We start from the raw sequence: 22,653 nt of genomic DNA, 5'->3' as shown, positions 1-22,653 counted from the left end.
TAAAACTCTCACAGTTTGCAGATGATATGATACTATGTGTCAAAAACACTGATAAATCCACAGCAAAACTACCAGAGCTAATAAATGAGTACAGCAAAGCAGAAGGTTACAAGATGAACATTCAAAAATCTATAGTGTTTCTATACACTAGTAATGAACAATCTGAAGAGGAAATCAAGAAACGAATTCCATTTACAATTGCAACCAAATGAATAAAATATTTAGGAATAAATTTAACTAAAGAAACAAAAGATCTATACAAAGAAAACTACAAGAAATTCTTAAAAGGAATCACAGAAGACCTAAACTAATGGAAGGGCATACCATGTTCATGGGTTGGAAGACTAAATATAGTTAAGATATCAATTCTACCTAAATTGATTTACAGATTCAATGCAATACCAATTAAAATCCCAAAAACTTACTTTTCAGAAACAGAAAAGCCAATAACCAAATTCATCTGGAATAGCAGGGTACCCTGAATAGCTAAAAGTATCCTAAGAAATAAAAATGAAGTCGGAGGTCTCACAATACCTGACTTTAAGGCATATTATGAAGCTACAGTGGTCAAAACAGCATGGTACTGGCATAAAGATAGATATACTGACCAATGGAATAGAATAGAGTGCTCAGATATAAACCCTCTCATCTATGAAGAGTTGATCTTTGATAAGGCAGTCAAATCAACTCACTTGGGACAGAATAGTGTCTTCAATAAATGGATATCCTAAAAAACTGGATATCCATATGCAAAAGAATGAAAGAGGATCCATATCTCACACCCTATACAAAAATTAACTCAAAATGGATCAAAGACTTAAACATTAGATCTAAGACCATAAAACTGTTAGAAGAAAATACAGGGAAATATCTTATAAATCTTATAATATGACGTGGTTTCCTAGACCTTACACACAAAGCACGAGCATTGAAGAAAGAAAGAAAGAAATGGGAACTCCTCAAAATTAAACACTTCTGTGCATCAAAGAACTTCATCAAGAAAGCAAAAAGAGAGCCAACACAATGGGAGGCAATATTTGGAAACAATGTATTAGATAAAGGCCTAGTCTCCAGAATATATAAAGAGATTATTTCAACAATAAAAAGACAGACAATCCAATTACAAAATGGGCAAAAGACTTGAACAGACACTTCTCAGAAGAAGAAACAGAAATGGCCAAAAGTCACATGAAGAGATGCTCAACTTCCCTGGCTATTAGGGAAATGCAAATCAAAAGCACAATGAGATATCATTTCACACACACAAGAATGACTGTTATCAATAAAACAGAAAACAACAAGTGATGGAGAAGATGTGGAGAAAAAGGCACATTTATCCACTGTTGGTGGGAATTTCAAGTGGAACAACCACTGTGGAAGGCTGTTTGGCGGATCCTGAGGAAGCTAAGTATAGAATTTCCATATGACCCGGCAATACCACTGCTAGGTATCTACTCAGAGGACATGAGGGCAAGGACACAAACGGACATTTGCACACCAGCATTTATAGCAGCATTATTTACAATCACAAAGAGATGGAAACAGCCAAAATGTCCATCAACAGAAGTATGGCTAAACAAACTGTGGTATATTCATATGACGGAATATTATGCAGCTGTAAGACAGAATAAAGTTATCAAGTATGTAACAACATGGTTGGACCTTAAGGACATTATGCTGAGTGAGATCAGCCAAAAACAAAAGGACAAGTACTATCTGGTCTCACTGATATGAACTGACATTAGTGAATAAACTTGGAGAATTTCATTGGTAACAGAGACCATCAGGACATAAAAATAGGGTAAGATATTGGGTAACTGGAGCTGAAGGGATACAGATTGTACAACAGGACTGATTGTAAAAACTCAGATATGGATGGCACAAGACTGCCTAACTGTAATCCAATTATGCTAGAACACTGAATGAAGCTGAATGTGAGAATGTTAGAGGGAGGAGGGCTGGGGGCACAAATGAAATCAGAAAGAAATGAGATGATAAAGACTGAGATGGTATAATCTAGGAATGCCTAGAGGTTATAATGATAGTGACTAAATGTACAAATTTTAAAATGTTTTTGCATGAGGAAGAAAAAAGGAATGTCATTACTGCAGGGTGTTAAAAACAGATGGTATTTAATATTTTAAATTTTTAACTTATGTGTGAGACTAAAGCAAAAAATGTTTATTTGGTACAAAATTTGTATTTTGACTAGTGCATCTCCTAATATAACTTATGTGGAGAGCTCAGTTGAACACCATAAGTACATGGAACCTTGAAAAGGCATAAGATTTTGTAGGTTTGTCCAGAGTGATGCCCCGATAAATCCCAGAGTGATTTGAACAGTGAATAAAAAAGTATTTGCAAAGTCCCCTTGGGGGAATGGTAAGAAAGGGGGAAAATTCAACTTCCCCAAGTAGAGAATTCTTGATCTTCTCACAAGCAGTGGGGACAACCAAAGCAATAGGCTAAGCCCCCAATCTTGGGGTTTGTTCATATAAAACTTAACCCCACAAAGGATAGGTCAAGCCTACTTAAAATTAGGACTAAGAGTCACCCCCAAGAGAAACTCTTATTGTTGCTCAGATGTGGCCTCTCTCTCTCCAGCCAACACAACAAGCAAACTCACCACCCTCGCCCTCTCTACGTGGGACATGACTCTCAGGGGTGTGGACCTTCCTGGCAATATGGAATAGAAATCCTAGAATGAGCTGGGACTCAGCATCAAGGATTGAGAAAACCTTCTCGACCAAAAGGGGGAAGAGTGAAATGAGACAAAATAAAGTGTCAATAACTGAGAGATTCCAAACAGAGTCGAGAGGTTATCCTGGAGGTTACTGTTACACATTAAATAGATATCACCTTGTTAGTCAAGATGTAATGGAGAGGCTGGAGGGAACTGCCTGAAAATGTAGAGCTGTGTTCCAGTAGCCATGTTTCTTGAAGAAGATTGTAGTATGATATAGCTTTCACAATGTAACTGTGTGATTGTGAAAACCTTGTGTCTGATGCTTCTTTTATCTACCTTATCAAAAGACAAGGAAAACATGGAATAAAAATAAATAATAGGGAGAACAAATATTAAAATAAATTTAGTAGACTAAAAGGCTAGTGATCAATGAAAGGGAGTTGGTAAGGGGTATGGTATGTATGAATTTTTTTCTGTTGTTTTTGTATTTCTTTTTCTGAATTGATGCATATGTTCTAAGCAATGATCATGATGATGAATATGAAAAAAAAAAAAAGAAAAGAAAAGAAAACAGGGGCCTAGATTGTAAGCTCTTATGGCAGACACATTTAGTCCAGAGTGGTCATTATTATTTCTGGACTTTGAGAGGCTGTTCTATACATGTATAGCCTGGTATTTAGAGATAAGAACGAAGCCAATCAGGTTGGGATTAAGGCAATTCAGAACACAGAGGTAAGGAAGACATTGTCTATATTTTAGAACCACACCTATTATTTGAAACCAAAGAAACAAAGATTTATTTTGTTTGGAAACTAAATTTCCTGTAGCACATAATCTGACTCAACCTATCTGGATAGTTCATTTAAACAATCAAAACACAGGGAGTCCAGAGTAAGAATGAGGGCCTTTAATCCTGTATAGCTTAATGTAATGCCTGGACACATCCTAGAATATATTAAGCAGATAATCAAAATAGTATTGGCAAAATCCCTTGAGGGAAGGGAGAAAAGACATGGAACTATTAAATTTCTACCATGAGGGAATCCCCTGATACTGTGTCAAACATTAGGGACACTCAAATCAATAGGATAAGCCTTTGATCTTGAGGCTTACTCTTATGAAGCTTATGTAGGTAGCAAAGAAGCTTAGCCTACCTATAGGTGGCCTAAGAGTCACCTCCAGAGGACCTCTTTTGTTGCTCAGATGTGGCCTTACTCTCTTTAAGCTCAACTCTGCAAGTGAAACCATTGCCCTCCCCACTGCGTGGGGCATGACATCCGGGAGTGAAAGTCTCCCTGTCGGCATGGTAGATAACTCCCAGGGATGAACCTGGCCCTGGCACCACGGGATGAATAATGCCACTTGACCAAAAGGGGGTAAAGAAGTGTAATAAACAAGGTATGTGTATGACTGAGAGAGTTCAAATAGAGTGAAGAACCTACTCTGGAGTTGCTCTTATGCGAACTACAGTTAGACATTGTTACCTATCATAACTTGCCAAACCCCAACCAAAACCATTCCAGCCAATCCTAAAGAACACCTAGGGCAATATATAAGACACCAACAAGGGTTCTATGCACTAGGGTAACTTTCCAGAAACCTACAACTTCCACTTGGGTCTCTGGACCAGATAAGTCCTGAAACCTACAGGGGCCAGCCTTTCCAGAATATCAGCAGTTCCATCTCCCAACCCCTTATTATTGAAAGCCCTTCCAACATGATAAAGGCAGAATGGGCATAGCCCAAATACCTCTAAAGAGTGGGCAAAAGATCACAGGTGATAATGGAGTTATACAGAAAAGGTAGGGTTTAGCAAATGAGTATGATTGCTGAATTGTTAAATTGATATTTCTTTTAGTCTCCAGGATCTTAGAGCAGTTAAGAATAAAAACCTAAAATTGTGGAATTGTAACCCATCCAAACTCTGTAATCTGTTCTACAACTAATTGTCGTGCTGTGATTTGAAATCTGTTGCTTTTTTTGTATATATGTTATTTTTCACAAAAAGGAAGAAAAAAAGGCATGATAAAAATATATATATTCCTTCTAGCCTCCAATATTCTGGAGCAGGTAGAAGGAAAAATCTGACACGGTAGTGTGGTAGACAGATCTCTAGGATCTGTCCTATAACTACTTATTGAAGAGTGCTTTGAAAACTATTGCTTTTTCTTCCTTTGATTTGTATATATGTTATACAATAAAAAAAAGTTTTTTAAAAATGAACATCAGCCCCAATGAATCCCAGAGTGATTCGATCAGTGAGTGGAAAAGTATTTGCAAAGCCCCCTTCGGGGAATGGTGAGCACGGGGAGAAATTCAACTTCCCCAAGTTGAATTCTTGATATTCTCACAGGCAGTGTGGACAACCAAAGCTATAGGCTTTTGTTTCCCAGTCTTGGGGTTTGTTCATTTGAAACTTAACCCCACAAAGGATAGGTCAAGCCTACTTAAAAGTTAGGCCTAAGAGTCACCCCCAAGAGAGCTTCTTTTGTTGCTCAGATGTGGCCTCTCTCTCCAGCCAATACAACAAGCAATCTCACCACCCTCCCCCTGTCTACGTGGGACATGACTCCCAGGGGTGTGGACCTTCCTGGCAACGTGGGACAGAAATCCTAGAATGAGCTGAGACTCAGCATCAAGGGATTGAGGAAAACCCTAGAATGAGCTGAGACTTAGCATCAAGGGATTGAGAAAACCTTCTCGACCAAAAGGGGTAAGAGTGAAATGAGACAAAGCAGCAATGGCTGAGAGACTCCAAATAGAGTCAAGAGGTTATCCTGGAGGTTATTCTTACGCATTAAGTAGACATCACCTTGTTATTCAAGATGTAATGGAGAGGCTGGAGGGAACTGCCTGAAAATGTAGAGCTGTGTTCCAGTAGTCATGTTTCTTGAGGATGACTGAATAATGATATAGCTTTCACAATGTGACTGTGTGATTGTGAAAACCTTGTGTCTGATGCTCCTTTTATCTACTGTATCAACAAACGAGTAGAACATATGGAATAAAAATAAATAATAGGGGGAACAAATGCTAAAATTAATTCAGTTTGAAATGCTAATGATCAATGAAAGCAAGGGGTAAGGGGTATGGTAGGTATAATCTTTTTTTTCTCTTTTCTGTTTTCGTTTTATTTCTTTTTCTATTGTCTTTTTATCTTTTTTTCTGAATTGATGCAAATGTTCTAAGAAATGATGAATATGCAACTACGTGATGATATTGATTAAATATGTTGGTGTTTTATTTGGTTTGTTAAATTTTTTTATTAATAAATAAATTTTTTTTAAATGAACATCATTGCTCAAAATAAATGTACATTAAATGGTTCAAGGAAAAAAAGTACTGGTAGAATCCCTTGAGGGTCTTAAGGGGGAAAAATGGAACAATTAAACTTTCCCACTGAGGAAACCCCAGGTACCCTCTCAACTTTTAGGAACTTCCAAGAAAATAAAGCCCTGGATTTTGAGGCTTGTCCTTGGGAAACTTATTTCTGTAGGGGAGAAGTAAGACTACCTATAACGAGGCCCAAGAGTTGCTTCCAGGAAGCGTCTTTGTTGCTCAGATGTGGCCTCTCTCTCTCTAAGCCCAAATCTACAAGGAAAATTGTTGCCCTTCCCACTACCTGGTACAACCCATTCAGTGGTGAAAATCTCCCTGACAATTCAGGGCATGACTTCCAGGGATAAGTCTTGCCCTGGCATGGTGAAATCAACAATACCTCTCTGACCAAAATGGAGAAAAGAAGTGTAATAAAATAAGGCGTCAGTGGCCAAGAGAAATCAAAAGGAGTAAAGAGGCTATTCTGGAGGCTACTCTTACGCAAGCTTCAGTTAGATAGTGCTAATTGCCATGGTTTGCTAAACCCCAATCAATATAACTCCTGTGGACTCTTAAGATCACCTAGGGCTTGAACTGAGACTCTATAAGGGTTTCATGAACTAGGTTTGCCTTCCTGAAATCTATAATTACTGAAGGATTCCCAGGTCAGATAAATCCTGAAACTCAGAGGGATCAGCCTCTCCAGGATTATTAATTAATTAATTAATTAATTATATCCCCCTATCGTTTAGTATGGAAACTCCTTCTTAACATGACAAATTCATAATTGGCATTGCCCAAAAATCTCTATCGATTGGGAGAAGGATTAAAGGAAAAGGTAGAGGTATAACAGAGAAAATGGGATTTAACAAACAAGTATGGCTGCTGAATCACTACACTAATATTCCTTCTATCCTCCAGTGTTCTGGAGCAGCTAGAAGGAAAAATTTGAAATGGTGGGGTGGTAGCCCATGACTAACTCTGGGACTTGTTCTGTAACTAATTGTTGAAGTGTGCTGTGAAAAGTATTGCTCTTTTCTTTCTTTGCTTTGTATATATGTTATTTTTTACAATAAAAATGTTTACAAGTGTATATTGTTTAATTTCCATGTATTTGTGAATTTTCCAGTTCTTCCTCTGTTACGATTTCAAGCTTCATCCCACTGTGGTTGGAATGAATCACTTTGCATGGTTCCAATATTTTTAAATTTATTGACACTTGTTTTGTGACCTAACATATAATCTATCCTGGAAAATTATCCAAGTGCACTAGAGAAGAATGGTAATTCTGCTTCTGTTAGGTGAAATGTTCTATATATGTCTATTAGGTCTAGTTGGTTTATAGTATTCTATTTCCTTATTGAAGATTCCTCTTATTAATGTTGACCCATTCATCTATTTCGTACTTTTAAACTGTCTATTTTTGCTTCACATTTTTGACTCTGCTTTTAGGGTTATATATATATTTAAAATTTTTTATCTTCTTGTTGAATGATCCCCTTATGAGTATATAATGACCATCTTTGTTCCTTTTAACAGTTTTTTTACTTAAATTCCATTTTATCTGATGTTACTATGGCTACCCCAGGTCTATTAGACTAGTATTTGCATAGATATTTTTTCCAATCATTTCCCTTTTAATATACCTGTGTCTTTGAATTTAAGGTTAATCTTGTCTAACCAGCATATAGTAGTAGGGCCATGCTTTTTTTGTAGTTTGTATGCTGTATTGTGGAAGTCACATTTCATTTTTTTTCCATATGAGCATCCCTTTGTTGCAGCATCATTTGTTGAATTTTTGTTTGGTTTGGTTTTTCATTTGTTTGTTTGTTTTGGGGGAAGTACATGGGCTGGGAATCGAACCTGGGTCTCCCGCATGGCAGGCAGGAATTCTACCACTGAACTACCCTTGCACCCACATGCTTTTTTATTCATTCTGACAATCTCTGCCTTTTGAGTGGAGGAGTTAATCCATTTGTTTTTGTTTTTATCTTGTATACTGTCTGGCAGAGTCACATTTCATTATTTTTCCATGTGAATATCCCATTATTGCAGCACCATTTATTGAATTTTTTTGTATTGCTTGTTTTTTTGTTTATTTGTTTGCTTTTGCTTTTTTTTTTTTTTTTTGGTGGCAGGGGAGTGCATTGACCAGGAATTGAACCCGGGTCTCCTGCATGGCAGGCAATAATTCTATCATTGAACTACCCTCACAACCCCTAATCCATCTATATTTAAAGTAACTATGAATAAAGCAGTATTTATTTCTGCCATTTTGCTACTTGGTCTTTGTAAATCTTACACCTTTTTTTTCAATTATTCCATTAATGTCTACTTTCATATTTTTAACATTTGTATTGTGAAATGTAACATAAATATAAAAAAGCAATAAGTTATCAAGTGCATCACAACAATTAATTGTAGAACAGATTTCAGATTTTGGTATGGGTTACAATTACACAGTTTTAGGCTTTTACTTCTAGCTTCTCTAACGAACCTAAAAAAAATATCAACATAATGATTCAGCACTCAAACTCATTTGATAAACCCTGCATTCTCCGTATAACTCCACCATTACCTTTGATCTTTTTTCTCACTCCCAAGGGGTATTTGGGCTTTGCCCATTCTACCTTTTTCATTTTTATAGGGGCTGTCGATAATATGGGATAGAGGAATGGAACTAGTTGTTCTGGAAAGGCTGGCCCCTCTGCATTTCAGGACCCATCTGGAGGTTGTAGGTTTCTGGAAAGTTAACCATAGTGCATGGAATCTTTGTAGAATTGTATATAATGCCCTAGGTATTCTTTAGGATTGGCAGGTATGGTTCTGGTTGGGGTTTGGCAAATTATGATAGATAACAATGTCTAACTGAAACTTGCGAAAAAGTGACCTCCAGAGTAGCCTCTCAACTCTATTTGAACTCTGGTCAGCCTCTGATACCTTATCTATTACACTCTTTTCCCCCTTTTGGTCAGGATGGCATTATTGATCCCACAGTGCCAGGGCCAGGCTCATCCCTGGGAGTCACCTCCCACGCCACCAGGGAGAATGTCATCCCTGGATGTCATGTCCCATGCTGAGGAGGGGGCAATGGTTTCACTTGCAGAGTTGGGTTTAGAAAGAGGCCACATCTGAGTAACAAGAGGTTCTCCGAACTCTCCAGAACATCAGCTAGTTCCATCTCCCTACCCCTTATTATTGACAATCCCTTCAAAAAAAAAAAAAACAGTTAGAATGGCCATAGCCCAAATACCCCTAAAAAGTGGAATAGAAAGATCAAAGGTGATGGTGGAGTTATACAGAGAAGGTAGGGTTTAACAAACGAGTATGATTGTTGAATCATTATATTGATATTTCTTCTCGTCTTCAGTATCTTAGGATAGCTAGAAGTAAAAACCTAAAATTGTAGAATTGTAACCCAAACCAAACTCTGAAATCTGTTCTACAACTAATTGTTGTGATGTGCTTTGAAATTTATTGCTTTTTTTATATACATTATTTTTCACACACAAAAAAAAAGTTGATTGTGATGATAAAAAAAAAATTATTCTTTCTAGCCTCCAATGTTCTGCCGTAGCTAGAAAGAAAAATCTGAAATGATGGTATTGTAGCCCATGACAATCTCTGGGATCTGTCCTGTAACTACTTGGTAAACAGTGCTTTAAAAACTACTGCTTTTTCCTTTCTTTGATTTGTATATGTGTTATATTATACAATAAAAAAAGTTAAAAAAAGAGGTCCTCCGGAGGTGACTCTTAAGCACACCTATAGGTAGACTAAGCTTCTCTGCTACATACATAAGCTACACAAAAGCAAGCCTCAAGATCTAGGTCTTGGCCTATTGATTTTGGTGTCCCTAATGTTTGATATAGTACCCGGGGTTTCCCTGCTGGTACAGTTTAATAGTTCCATATATTTTCTCCCTTCCCCCAAGGAAGGAACTTTGCCAATACTTTTTGATTATCTGCTTAATATATTCTAGGATGTATACAGGCATTACACTAAGTTATACAGCATTAAAGGTCCTCATTCTTATTCTGGACTCCCTGTGTCTGGATTGTTTAAATGAACTGTCCAGACAGGTTGAGTTAGATTATGTGCTAGAGAAAATTTAGGTTCTAGACAAAATAAACCTTTCTCCTGTGGTCTCAAAGAGTAGGTGAAGTTCTAAAATATAGACAATGCCTCCCTTACCCCTTTATTCTGAATTAATTTAATCCTGACCTGGTCAGCTGCATTCTTATCTCTAAATACCAGGTTATACATATATAAAACAGCCCCTCAAAATTCAGAAATAACAATTACCACTCCAGACTAAATGTGACTGCTATAAGAGCTTACAACCTAGGCCCCAGTTTTTCTACAAGTATTTTCTAAATGAGATCACATAATATTTTCTCTTTTGTTTCTGGCTTATTTTGCCTCAACAAATGTCCCACAGGTTCATTCACATCGCTGTATGCCTTGTGCACATGTTCAGTCGTATGTATACACCATCATTCGCCAATCTACTTCTCAGTCAGTGCATCTTTCAGCCACCTCCATCTATTGGGACTCATGTATAACATCCAAAGTCCACAGTCCATCAACACTCTCAATTTTAGATAATTTCATTGTTGCCAAGAAAAAGATAGCCAATAAACATACCCTCCAAATAGAAAATTCAAACCTCCCCCAACTCTTGTCCCTCCCCTGGTATTGCTGCGGTACTGTTGATGTTTTCCCGTTAAACATCGCCTATAGCATGCAATCTACTTTTATATTTATTTGATTTTTTTAGTATAGCATTTTGAGTCCCTTCTTATTCCCTTCTATATATTTTTCAGATATTTTCTATTTAGCTATCATGGGACTTAAAGTTAAAGTCCTAAATATACAACAATCACTTTTGATATGATAACTGAATTATTATAGCATACAAAAACACTGTTCCTATGCTCCTCCACCCTCGCACAATTGTACTTGTTACAAATTATACCTCTATACTGTATATATCCAAAACCATTAATCTATCATTCCTTTCTGCTTATTTGAATTTTAAAACCTGTAAAAAGTAAAAAGTTGGGTTTTGTATAAAAAGTACAATAGTACTGACATTAACAATTACTCATATGGTTACCTTTACAAGAGCTCTCAACTTCTTTATGCCAATTTGGTCACTGTCTCTGGTCCTTTCCTTCCAGTCTGAAGAACTCCCTTTAGCACTGCCTGTAGGGCAAGCCTACTTGTGATGAACTACTTTAGTTTAGTTTTTTTTTTAATTTGGAAATTTATTAATTTCTTCCTAATTCTGAAAGATATTGGCACTTACCCCATTGCAACTCCTTTGTAAATAACACATTTTTTTTCTCCTGCAGCTTTCAGAATTCTCTTCTTGTCCTTAACATTCAGCAGTTTGGTTCCTACATATCTAGGCATGGTGCTCTTCAAGTTTTTCCTGTTTGGGATTTGCTGAACATCTTAGATGTAAACATTCATGGCTTTTATTAAACTTTGGAAAGTTTTCTGCCATTAATTCTTTAAATATTCCTTCTGACCCTATTCCCCTTCTTCTGGGATTCCCATAATACGTATATTGGTATGGATGATGGTGTCCCATAGATCTTTTAGGCTCTTTCACATTTCTTCATTCTTTCTTCTTTCTAATCCTCAACATGGATAATTTCAATTATCTTATCTTCAAGTTCACCAATACTTTCTTCTGCCAGCTCCAATCTGCAGCCCCTCTTGGAGTTTTTTATATAAAGTATGGTGGTCATTAGCTCCAGTATTTCTATTTGGTTCCTTTTTATACTTTCTCTTTCTTGAGATTTTCTTCTTGTTCATATATGGCTTTCCTGATATCTTTAAGTTATTTCTCCGTGTTTTCCTTTAGGTCTCCGAGTGTATTTAGGATCATTTTCATCAAGTCTTTGTCTAGCATATCCAAAATCTGGTGTTCTTCATGGATGGTGTTTAGGTTTGCTAAAGTTGCTGGAATGCAATATACTAGAAATAGAATGACTTTTATAAAGGGAATTTATTAAGTTACAAGTTTACAATTCTAAGGCCAGAAAAATGTCCAAACTGAGGACCTTCACTGGAGATGCCAGCTCACAGCCTGCCCTACAGACCCTGGACGCTACATCCTCATGGTTACATGAGACACTTCTATAAATTTTGTATTTACAGATATCTCCTGCTGATTCTATTTCTCTAGGCATCCAGGAAAAGATTCATTTATTCAATAAAGGCTGATATCTGTCACATGGGAAGGTACATGGCTGGCATCTGCTGGTCCATGGAAACAATAAAAAATATCCCACCCAGCAATACTGAATGAGGATTAAAAGACATGGCTTTTCTGGGGAACATAATAGCTTCAAACCAGCACAGCTGCCACATGACAGAGGCAGAGATTGGCTTCCACAAAACCACAAATAGAAAGCTTCAGATTTCAAAGAAGCCATGTCTGCCAGTTTGAAAGTATTATGTACCCTAGAAAACCCATGTTTTAATCCAGATCCAATCTTGCAGGAGCAACCATTCTTTTTTAATCCTGATTCAATATTGTATGTAGAGGTTTTGATGAGATTATCTCCACAGAGATGTGACTAACCCAATTGTGAGTGTGACCTTCAATTAGGTGGAGATGTGAGTCTACCTATTCCAGGTATGTCTTCATTAGTTTAATGGAATCCTTTAAAAGAGGAAACATTTTGGAGAGAGTAGGAAATGACAGAGCCAAAAGAGAAAACAACAGAAGCCTCAGAGCCAACAGAAACTTCACAGCAGAGCTGACACAGATGCAGTCATGTGGAGAACAGAAACATGGATGTTGGAGATGCTTGGAGCCTGGCAGACATTGCCATGTTAAGTAAGCCAGAACCTGGAGAGAGCCAAAGGAAGCCAAGAGATGAAAGCCAGCCCTGGAGAAGTAAAGTGAGGGACCTCCACCGGAACAGAGGCTGAAAGCAATGGAGCCCAGGAACAAGGAACCAGCAGATGCCAGCCACATGACTGACAGAGGGGTTCCCAACTCTTCCACCTTTCTTGAGTGAAGGTAACCTCTTGCTGGTGCCTTAATTTGAATACTTATACTTCCTTAGAACTGTAAACTTGTAACTAAATGCAACAAAATACAATTAACTGTAACTAAATCCCTAAATACAAAGGTATTTGCACTTTAGACCATAGACTTTAATAGATGATAGAAGGTTATAAGGAGGATTTGGGACTTTTATTTCTTTCATGTCTCAATTTGGTTTTACCCCAGAAGGTTAAGAATGCCAAAATGAATAATGAGTTAAAACATTAAATACAATAAATAGGTCTTTAAAAATACGTGTACTTAGAAATTTAACAACATATACTTGCTTTGTTTCCTGGCATTCTTTGTTATAAATTTGACAGCAGTTCTTTGTTTTTCATCAAATGTAGCATCATACAGAGTTTTGGAGAGCATCTGCTGTAGAATTTCATCTCAAGTAAAGTAAACAAAGACACATTAATACCAGAAATGCAGGACTGAGATATTTTGCTTTGTATGGGCCCAGAGCTATCTACAAATACAGTGAATGAATGAAACAAACTCAATGGGCATGTGATTTTATGTTCTAAAATACCTGTTTCTCAGGAAGGAAGTTCAGCCAACCTAAATCATTTTCTGAAAAACTTTGATTCACTGTAAATTCTGGACATCAAATGTTGTCCACTAATGATATACAGCAAGAAACTTTGACCCATCATTTCATTATTTTTTGCTCTGGTTGGCATTCTGACCCCATATCTAAGCCTTCCCCCCCAAACTGTCCCACAACAGTGGAGGTATAAATGAAAGATAATAAATTTCATAAGTTCAAAAATCTCTTTGTTTATAGGACTTTTGCTAATTTCACATGGTTTCTTTTTTTTTTAATATACTTTCTCATCTCTCTTTAAAGCTTTCTGGTTTCCTATCTCTGTATGAATGACAGCAGTATTACATCCCCATTCAAAGGTTACTTTCCTGAGCCACAGAAAGATATCAACACAATGTAATGATTTTGTATCTGTTCTTAGAGCTTTTCTAAAAGGTTGCTGTATGTATGTGGATGGAATACTAACTTGATGAATAGATGTTTACTGTAGGAACATAGTTTCCAAAATAATTAACCATCATATTCATTAGAAAAATGAACTATCGCCAGGCCTTCCTTGAGAACATGTTGACCTATGAGTCCTGAAAATGCTGCTCAAGCAGAGCCCAGCACTGTGACCTAACAGAGCCAAGGCTGACCCTGGAATGGCCTATGAAGGTGAGCGGGTTCTTGGGAGATAGGAGCCTCCCAAACCTGAACCAGATACACATCTTCAGATATACTTGCTCCCTTCCAAATATGAGGAGGAAGTTTTAGAGAGATTGCAATCATCTGAAAAGGGAAGAACAAGTTCTGTGATTTACAGACATTAATCCCTGAAAGCCTGGAGAATGGGAACTGCAGGCACTTCTGGATCAATTCGTTAAATCATGGTCATCCATAAATGACTTAGTTAGTCTGTTAGCCAAAGCAAATTTACTGAGATCTCTTTTACAGCACACCCAGAAATTCTGAGAGGAGGCAACTGCTGGAAAATGGAGAGAGATGTCCTCTTTCCAACCAGGAATTGGCAAGCATTGCTCTAGGATCCCAACCTTTTCCACCCCAGAAGGAAGATCCATCCCAGAAAGAAGCATCAGGGCTCATACTTCCTTGCAGCCATTTCTCAGGCCAAAGACTGTCCTCAATCTCATTCCCCCACCCCACAGCACAGGCACCAGACAGAAAGTATTTCACTGGAACCTGAACCCTTCCGTGAGCACACAACTGTGGGTCCAGAACTTTTCTCTCAGGCTCGGCTGTCTGCTAAAGAAGACTTCCCTCACCTTAGATACGCTCATCTGTGAAATAAGGGTCTGGACTAGATCAATGAGTCCCACCTGGAATCATCTGGGGGCTGTTTAACTACGCAGGCAAAGGCCTCACTAGAGACCAAGGAAACTGATCACTGGAGCAGAACTAGGATGTTCGTTTATGGCAGTCTCCCAGGGGATTCTCTTCTTCCTTTAGGGCTGAGACCATGGGAGAAGGTGTGTTTGAGCCTCAGAGCCCCACCCTCTTTAACATGCATAGAAATATCCTGGCACCTTGGTGAAGCATATGGGACTCATCTGGTTGAGGTGAGATCAAACAGGCTCTGGTTTATTGAGGCCCCAGTGATGCTCATGCTGCTGAGGACAGACCACATCTGAGGAGCAAGGCCCTTCTCAAGTGTTTGTATTTCTGTTTTTGTTCATTTCTGGGGAGTTTGACCACAGAGGAATTGATTCTAGCCTTTAACAAAGCAGTTACCTTCCCCTCAAAGCCCCTGGAGAAGGTTATTTGGGAGAAAAACATGACCAAGACTGCAATTCAATTCAAACACAACATAAAAGTCTCACATGAGGAAGTTACTTACCAAATATTTTCCTGAAGAGTTCCTGTAGTTTTGGATTTGATGAAAATTCAATATTTTTAGAAAAATTTGGCTTTGGATAACCTATGGGAAAATGAATAATAATTATGATTAAACATTTCCTTGGATCTGTATATATCTGTTTTTGAACCAATACTTTTGGGATGGTATTTTGAGGGCAGCATCATGCAGTAGCCAGAGCTGAGAGAAAAGGCACTGGACATGGAGTTCTAGGCCAACTTTGAAAGCATGTGATCTTGGGAGTAAAGTCCAGTGGACATGGTTTTCTCATCTGGAGTTGGTGGTAAAGGCAGCAATTTTGATGAATTTATTAGCACTAGTAGTCTTCCTGTGGGTCCCATTTGATTTCCTATATATAAAATCATGTGACATGCAAATGGAGTTAGGTTTAGTTCTTCCTTTCCAACTTGGATACCTTATATTTTTCTTTCCTGCATCACTGTTCTGGCTAGAACTATTAATACAATATTAAAGAATAGTGATGAAATAGGCATCCTCGCCTTTTCCTGATCTTACAGGGAAAGCTTTTATTCTGTCACCACTGACCCTGATGTTAGCTGTGGGTTTTTCAAAACGGGCTTTTGTCATGTCGAGAAAGTTCCTTTCTATTCCTAGCTTTCTCAGTGTTTTTATCAAGAAAGGTTGTTGAGTTTTGTCAAATGCCTTTTGTATATCTATTAAGATTATCATGTGGATTTTTTCTATTATCCTATTTATGTGGTATAATACCTTGGTAGAATTTCACATATTGAACCATCCTTGAATTCCATGGCAAATCCCTCTTGGTTATGATGCATATCTGTTATATGCTATTGGATTCAGTTCTCTGGCAGTCTGTTAAGAATTTCTGCATTGCGCTTATAAGGGAAATTGGTCTGTATTATTCTCTTCTTTGTATTATCAGGATAATTCTGGCCTGATAGAATGAATTAAGAAGTGCTCCCTCTTCTTAGATTATTTGGAAGAGCCTGAGAAATTTAGTGTTAATTCTATATATAACTGGTAGAATTGAGCAGTGAAGACATCAGTCTGGAGTATTCCTCATAGGGAGCTTTCTGATCACTGATTTAATGTCCTTATTTGTCATAAAGCTATTGTGATTTTCTAATTCTACTTACATCAGTTTAGGTAGTTCATGTGTTTCTAGAAGGGTTTCATTTTAGCTAGATTGTCTAATTAGTTGGGGTACAATTGTTAATACTATTCTCTAATAATCCTTTTCATTTCTGTACGGTCAGTAGTGATGTCACCATTTTCATTTTTGATATTTATTTACTTCTTTTCTCTTTTTTTCTTTGTCAGGTTGACTACAGTTTTGTCAATTTTATTCAGTTTTTGAAAGAATCAACTTTCAGCATTGCCAATTCTCTCAATTGTTTTTTTTTTTTTTTTTTTTTTTAAGGGAAACATTTTTAAACATTTTCTTGTTTTATTATATTTTGTTTGTTTGTTTGTTTGTTTACATGGGCTGGGGCCGGGAATCGAACCGGGGTCCTCCGGCACGGCAGGCAAGCACTCTTGCCCGCTGAGCCACCGCGGCCCGCCCAATTGTTTTTTAATTCTCTATTTATCACCTTTCCCAAATTAATTATTTCCTTCCTCAGCCAACATTGGACTTATTTTATACTTCTTTTCTTAATTCCTCATGAGTGGAAATCAGCTGAAAGATTTCAGATCTTCTTTCCTTTTCAATATCAGCGTTTATAACTATAAATTTCCTAAGGTGCATTGCCCTCACTGCATCCTATAATGTTTTATTATTTTTAGTTTTCATTTCAAAGTATTTTCTAATTTCTCCTGTGACTTCTTCTTTAACCCAATGTTTGTTTCAGAGTGTGGCATTTAATTTCCACATTTCTACATTTTCCAGTTTTCCTTTTGTTATCAATTTCTAACTTCATTTCATTGTGGTCTGGTAAGGTTTCAAAATATTTTATAGAGACTTATTTGTGCCCTACATTGTCATCTATCCTGCAGAATGATCCATGCACACTTAGGAATATTATGTATTTTGCTGTTGTTGGTGATGTTGATATTGTTATATCAACAATATATATAGCTAGCTGGCTGCTTTATAGTTTTGTTCAAGTGCTCTCTTATTCCTTGGTGATCTTTGGTCTACTTGTTCTAGCCATTATTTAAAGTAATGTATTGAAGTATCCAGCTATTATTGCAGAAGTATTTCTCCCCATATTCTGTCAATGTATGCCTCACTGTCCTATTGTTAGGTACATATATTTATAATTGATATATTTTTTATTGAATTGACCTTTTCTCTATATATAATTTTCTTTTTTTTTCCTCATATCAGATTCTGAATTAAAGCCTATTTTGACTGATATTAGTATAGCCATCCCTGTCCTCTTTTGGTTATTATTTGCATAAATCATTTTTTCCACCCTTTTGACTTTCAACCTATTTATTACTTTGGAATTAAATTTCACTTGGAAACAGCATGCAGTTGGATTATATTACATTATGCATTCTGGCAATCACTACCTTTTGATTGGAGAGTGTAATCCATTAACATTTAAGACATTACTGCTAAGGGAAGACATGCTCTGCATTTTTGTAGATACTTTTTGTATGTATCATGCCTTTTATATCCTTCCTTTCCTCCATTACAGCCTTCTTTTTTGTTCAGATGAGCTTTTGTAATAAGCCACGCTAAATCATATCTCACTTCCTTTTATGCATATTTTTCAGATATTTTCTTTATGGTTTTAATGGAAATGACATTCAACATCCTAAATATATTAAAATTTAGTTTGTATTAATACCATCTTAACTTCAATAGTTTGTATACACAGTATTCTTATATTCTTCCATCCTTATCCTTTATAGTGTTCTTGTTACAAATTACATCTTTATAAATTGTGTGACCAATAGCAAACCTTTTTGAATATTTTATGCATTTGAATTTTAAGTCATATAAGAAGAAAATGGTGGCATTACAAAATGCAATTACACTGGCATTTATATTTATCCATATAAGTTACCCATACTGAAGGTCTTTAATTATACATACATCTACAAGTTACTGATTAGTGTGCCCTTTCCAGTCGGCATGCAGTATTTCCTTAGCATTTCTTTCTTTAAAAGCAGTCTTATTGAGGTATATTCACATATCATACAATCCATCCAAACCCCTTAGTAAGGCAGGTCAAGTGATAGTTAATTTCCTCAGCTTTAGTTTATCCAGAAATAGCTTCATTTCTCCTTCATATCTCAAAGGCAATTGTACCAGATAAACTATTTTTGTTTTATAATGTTTTTTTTCTTTCAGCACTTTAAACATGTCATCCTCTGCCTTCTAGTTCCATGGTTTCTAATGAGAAATAAGATGTTAGTCTTATTAGGAATCCTTGTACATGACACATCATTTCTCTCTTACTGTGTTCTAGTTTGCTAGCTGCTGGAATGCAATATACCAGAGACGGAATGGCTTTTAACAAGGGGAATTTAATGAGTTTCTAGTTTACAGTTCTAAGGCTGAGAAAATGTCCCAATCAAAACAAGTCTATAGAAATGTCCAATTTAAGGCATCCGAGGAAAGATACCTTGGTTCAAGAAGGCCGATGAGGTTCAGGGTTTCTCTCTCATCTGGAAAGCCACATGGTGAACATAGTCAGGGCTTCTCTCTCAGCTGGAAGGGCACGTGGCAAACACAGCATCATCTGCTAGCTTACTCTCCTGGCTTCTGGTTTCAGGAAGCTCCCCGGGAGGCATTTTCCTTCTTCATCTCCAAAGGTTGCTGGCTCATGGACTCTCTGCTTCGTGGTGCTACAGCATTCTCTGCTCTCTCTGAATCTCTCATTCTCCAAAATATTTCCTCTTTTATAGGACTCCAATAAACCAATCAAGACCCACCCAAATGGGTGGAGACACGTCGTCCCTTAATCCAGTTTAACAACCACTCTTGACTAAATAACATCATCCAGGCAGATGATCTCCTTATAGTTTCAAACATACAGCATTGAATAGAGATTATTCTACCTTTATGAAATGGGATTTATATTAAAACATGACTTTTCTTAGGGGGCATACTTCCTTTCAAACCAGCACATACTGTATTCAAAAATAGCTGTCCTTGAGTAGCTCACAATGTTGTGCTACCATCATCGCCATCCTTTATGAAAACCACCATCACCCCATACAGAAACTCTGTTCCCACTAAGCCCCGCTGATTGCTCTTTTCAGCTCTACAATTTCCATTGGTTCCTTTTATAATTTCTATTTCATTACTGAATTTCTCATTTTGGCCAAATATTGTTTTCCTGATTTCCTTTGGTCCTTTGTCCATGTTTTCCTTTAGTCCACTGATATTGTTTAAGAGAGCTGATATAAGATCTTTAATTAGTAATTCCAGTAAGTAGGCTTCTTACAGGATAATTTTTCTCATTTCAGGTTTTGCCTGCTTTGGCCATACTTTTCTGTCTTCTTGTATGCTTTGTAATTTTTTGTTGAGAAGTAGATATTCTGAATATTGTGGTCACTCTGGAAATATATTTCTCCACCTTCTCAGTCTGTCAGACAAGAAGAAGGGGACAAAAGGAAAAGTAGAGAGATGGAAAGTAAGAAAATACTAACAAATAGACAAAATTTCCCAAATAAAGATGCACTGCCTCTCCGAGTTTGGCAGCAGGTGCCAGTGGGAAGCCAGATGTTTCTACTGTCAAGAGAACTGAAACGAAGGCTAGAGTCCCCCTCAGGGATCTGCCATACCAGGAAATGCATGCACAAAAAAAAAAAAGGAAGAAAACCAAGCAAAAAAAAGAAGTGCACTGACTATTTATGTCCTGGTAGATGGTGGTGGGAGACAAAGCTGCTGCTGCTGAGAGGCCCAAACATGAGGCCAACATCCACACTGCTCCTTCAGGGAACCTCAAACCTCCCAGATCAACCTCAAACCTCCCATCTTTTGGAGGACAACTTATTCTGCTTGTCCTAGCCCTTGACAGTGGCTCCCAAATATAGGCTACATTTCTACAAACAACTGCCATTTCCACAGATACTGCAGTATGGCCCAGGATTGGGGGTTGGACTACAGTTCACATGATTTCATTTACAAGCACTGAAAGCTCAGCAGCCTCTCCCATCAGCCAGCACTTCTGCACTTGTTATTAGTGAGCAATCTGCTTTCAGGGTTACTACCTCATCATTTTCTATCACTTTTTCCAAATCATTAATTTAACCTGATAGAGGAACCAATCTGTAAAACATCCTACACCACTATGCTGGTTGAAAGGATGATATACTCTAGAAAAACCATGTTTTAATCCTAATCCCATTTCGTAAAGGCAGCTGTTTCTTCTAATCCCTATTCACTACTGTATGTTTGAATCTGTAATGAGATCATCTCCCTGGAGATGTGATTTAATCAAGAGTGGTTGTTAAGCTGGATTAGGTGGAGGCGTATCTCCACCCTTTTGGGTGGGCCTTGATTCGTTTACTGGAATCCTATAAAAGAGGAAACATTTTGGAGAAAGCAGTAGATTCTGAGAGAGCAGAGAAGAACAACATAGCCACGAGAAGCAGAGAGTCTGCCAGCCAGTGACCTCTGGAGATGATGAAGGAAAATGCCTCCTGGGGAGCTTCATGAAACAGGAAGCCTGGAGAAGAAGCTAGCAGATGAAACCGTGTTCACCATGTGCCCTTCCAGATGAGAGAGAAACTCTGACTGTGCTTCCTATGTGCCCTTCCACTTGAGAGAGGAACCCTGAATTTCATCGGCCTTCTTGAACCAAGGTATCTTTCCCTGGATACCTTAGATTGGACATTTCTATAGACTTGTTTTAATTGGGACATTTTCTCAGCCTTCAAACTATAAACTAGCAACTTATTAAATTCCCCCTTTTTAAAAGCCATTCTGTTCCTGGTATATTGCATTCCAGCAGCTAGCAAACTAGAACAGATTTTGGTACCGAGAATGGGGTGCTGCTGCAGTTTACAAATACCAAACATGTTGGAATGGCTTTTTAATTTCATAAGGGGAAGAATCTGGAAGAGTTGTGATAACCTTGATAGAGAAGGCCTAGAATGCTTTGAAGAGACTGTGGTAGAAATATGGATTCTAAAGATACCTGTATTTTCCTGTCATTTTGTCCATGTTATAGCTCACTTGCAGGTTTCATGCATATGTGGACTTCTTCCTCTCTGAGAGAATGTCTTCCTCTCTGCTTTGGCCTTTGAGCACCAGCACAAATGGAGAAGTCTACTTTGCTTATCCATGAAGATATTTTACAGAGGCTGATGTCCATAATACTGGGTGATATGGAGGCATGTGGGAAGGCTGAGAGTCCCTGATCCCTATCAGTGACCAGGGCATGCACGGACATTGAATTATCACATTCTGTTTAGTACAAAGTCATTATATTGGCCAGAGTTGGACTAATGAGAAACAGTTACTGCACTTGCAAAGTTGGATCTTGTCCTCTGAACAATGTCCAGATAGTGAGAACCTGCCTGACACATGCACCCAAGTACAGGGATATTTACACTTCAGACCACAGACTTCCATAGTCAAAGGAAGATTATAGGGAAGATTATGGACTTTTCTTTCTTTTACATCTCAATTTGGTTTTAACTCAGAAGGTTAAAGAATGCTAAAATGTATATTTAATAAAATAAATAGACCTTTAGAAATAACGTGCACTTAATGGTTTAAAATAATATACTTGCTTGATTTCATGATGATTTCTGTAGTTGATTTGGCTGTTGAACTTATTTCATCAGATGTTGGATTATCTGGAACAGTGGAGACCACTTGCTGTAAAATTTCATCTCAAATAAAGTAAACAAATGCATGTTAATACCAGCAATACAGGATTGATGTATTTCGCTCTGTAAATACTTAAAGAAGTCTACAAATGACACAAACTCAATAGATATGTGACTTTTTGTTCCAAAATGCCCTATCTCAGAAACGGCAGGTGAGAATTCTACTATTGAACTACCCTTGCACCCCTCCTACCTGTTCTTGTTCCTACCTGTCATTGTGATGTCATCTCTAAGACCTCCTATGCTGGTTTGAAAGGATGTATGGACCCTAGAAAAGCCATGTTTTAATCAAAATCCCATTTCATAAAGGTAGAGTAATCCCTATTCAATACTGTATGTTTGAAACTGTAATCAGATCATCTCCCTGGAGATATGATTTAATCAAAAGTGGTTGC

At 37.5% G+C, this 22,653-nt stretch overlaps 1 protein-coding gene across 4 annotated transcripts in view; it reads right to left on the bottom strand.

Moving 5' to 3' along the window:
• The window catches only part of C17H2orf92 (chromosome 17 C2orf92 homolog), a 432,030-nt gene that overhangs the window by 330,112 nt on the left and 79,265 nt on the right, over window positions 1-22,653 (bottom strand). For 3 of the 4 annotated variants that reach the window (XM_077133807.1, XM_077133808.1, XM_077133809.1), the window contains 3 exons: window positions 22,160-22,261; window positions 15,461-15,541; window positions 13,361-13,465 (listed from right to left, as the gene is read on the bottom strand). In XM_077133807.1, the coding sequence (XP_076989922.1) occupies window positions 13,361-13,465; window positions 15,461-15,541; window positions 22,160-22,261 (288 nt within the window). Of the gene's footprint in view, window positions 1-13,360; window positions 13,466-15,460; window positions 15,542-22,159; window positions 22,262-22,653 lie in introns of those variants that run through there. The other variant, XM_077133810.1, reaches the window with a different exon arrangement.

This window comes from Tamandua tetradactyla, chromosome 17 (genome assembly GCF_023851605.1).
Source record: "Tamandua tetradactyla isolate mTamTet1 chromosome 17, mTamTet1.pri, whole genome shotgun sequence".
Lineage (NCBI taxonomy): Eukaryota > Metazoa > Chordata > Mammalia > Pilosa > Myrmecophagidae > Tamandua > Tamandua tetradactyla.
This window is presented reverse-complemented; position numbering and strand designations above follow the sequence as displayed.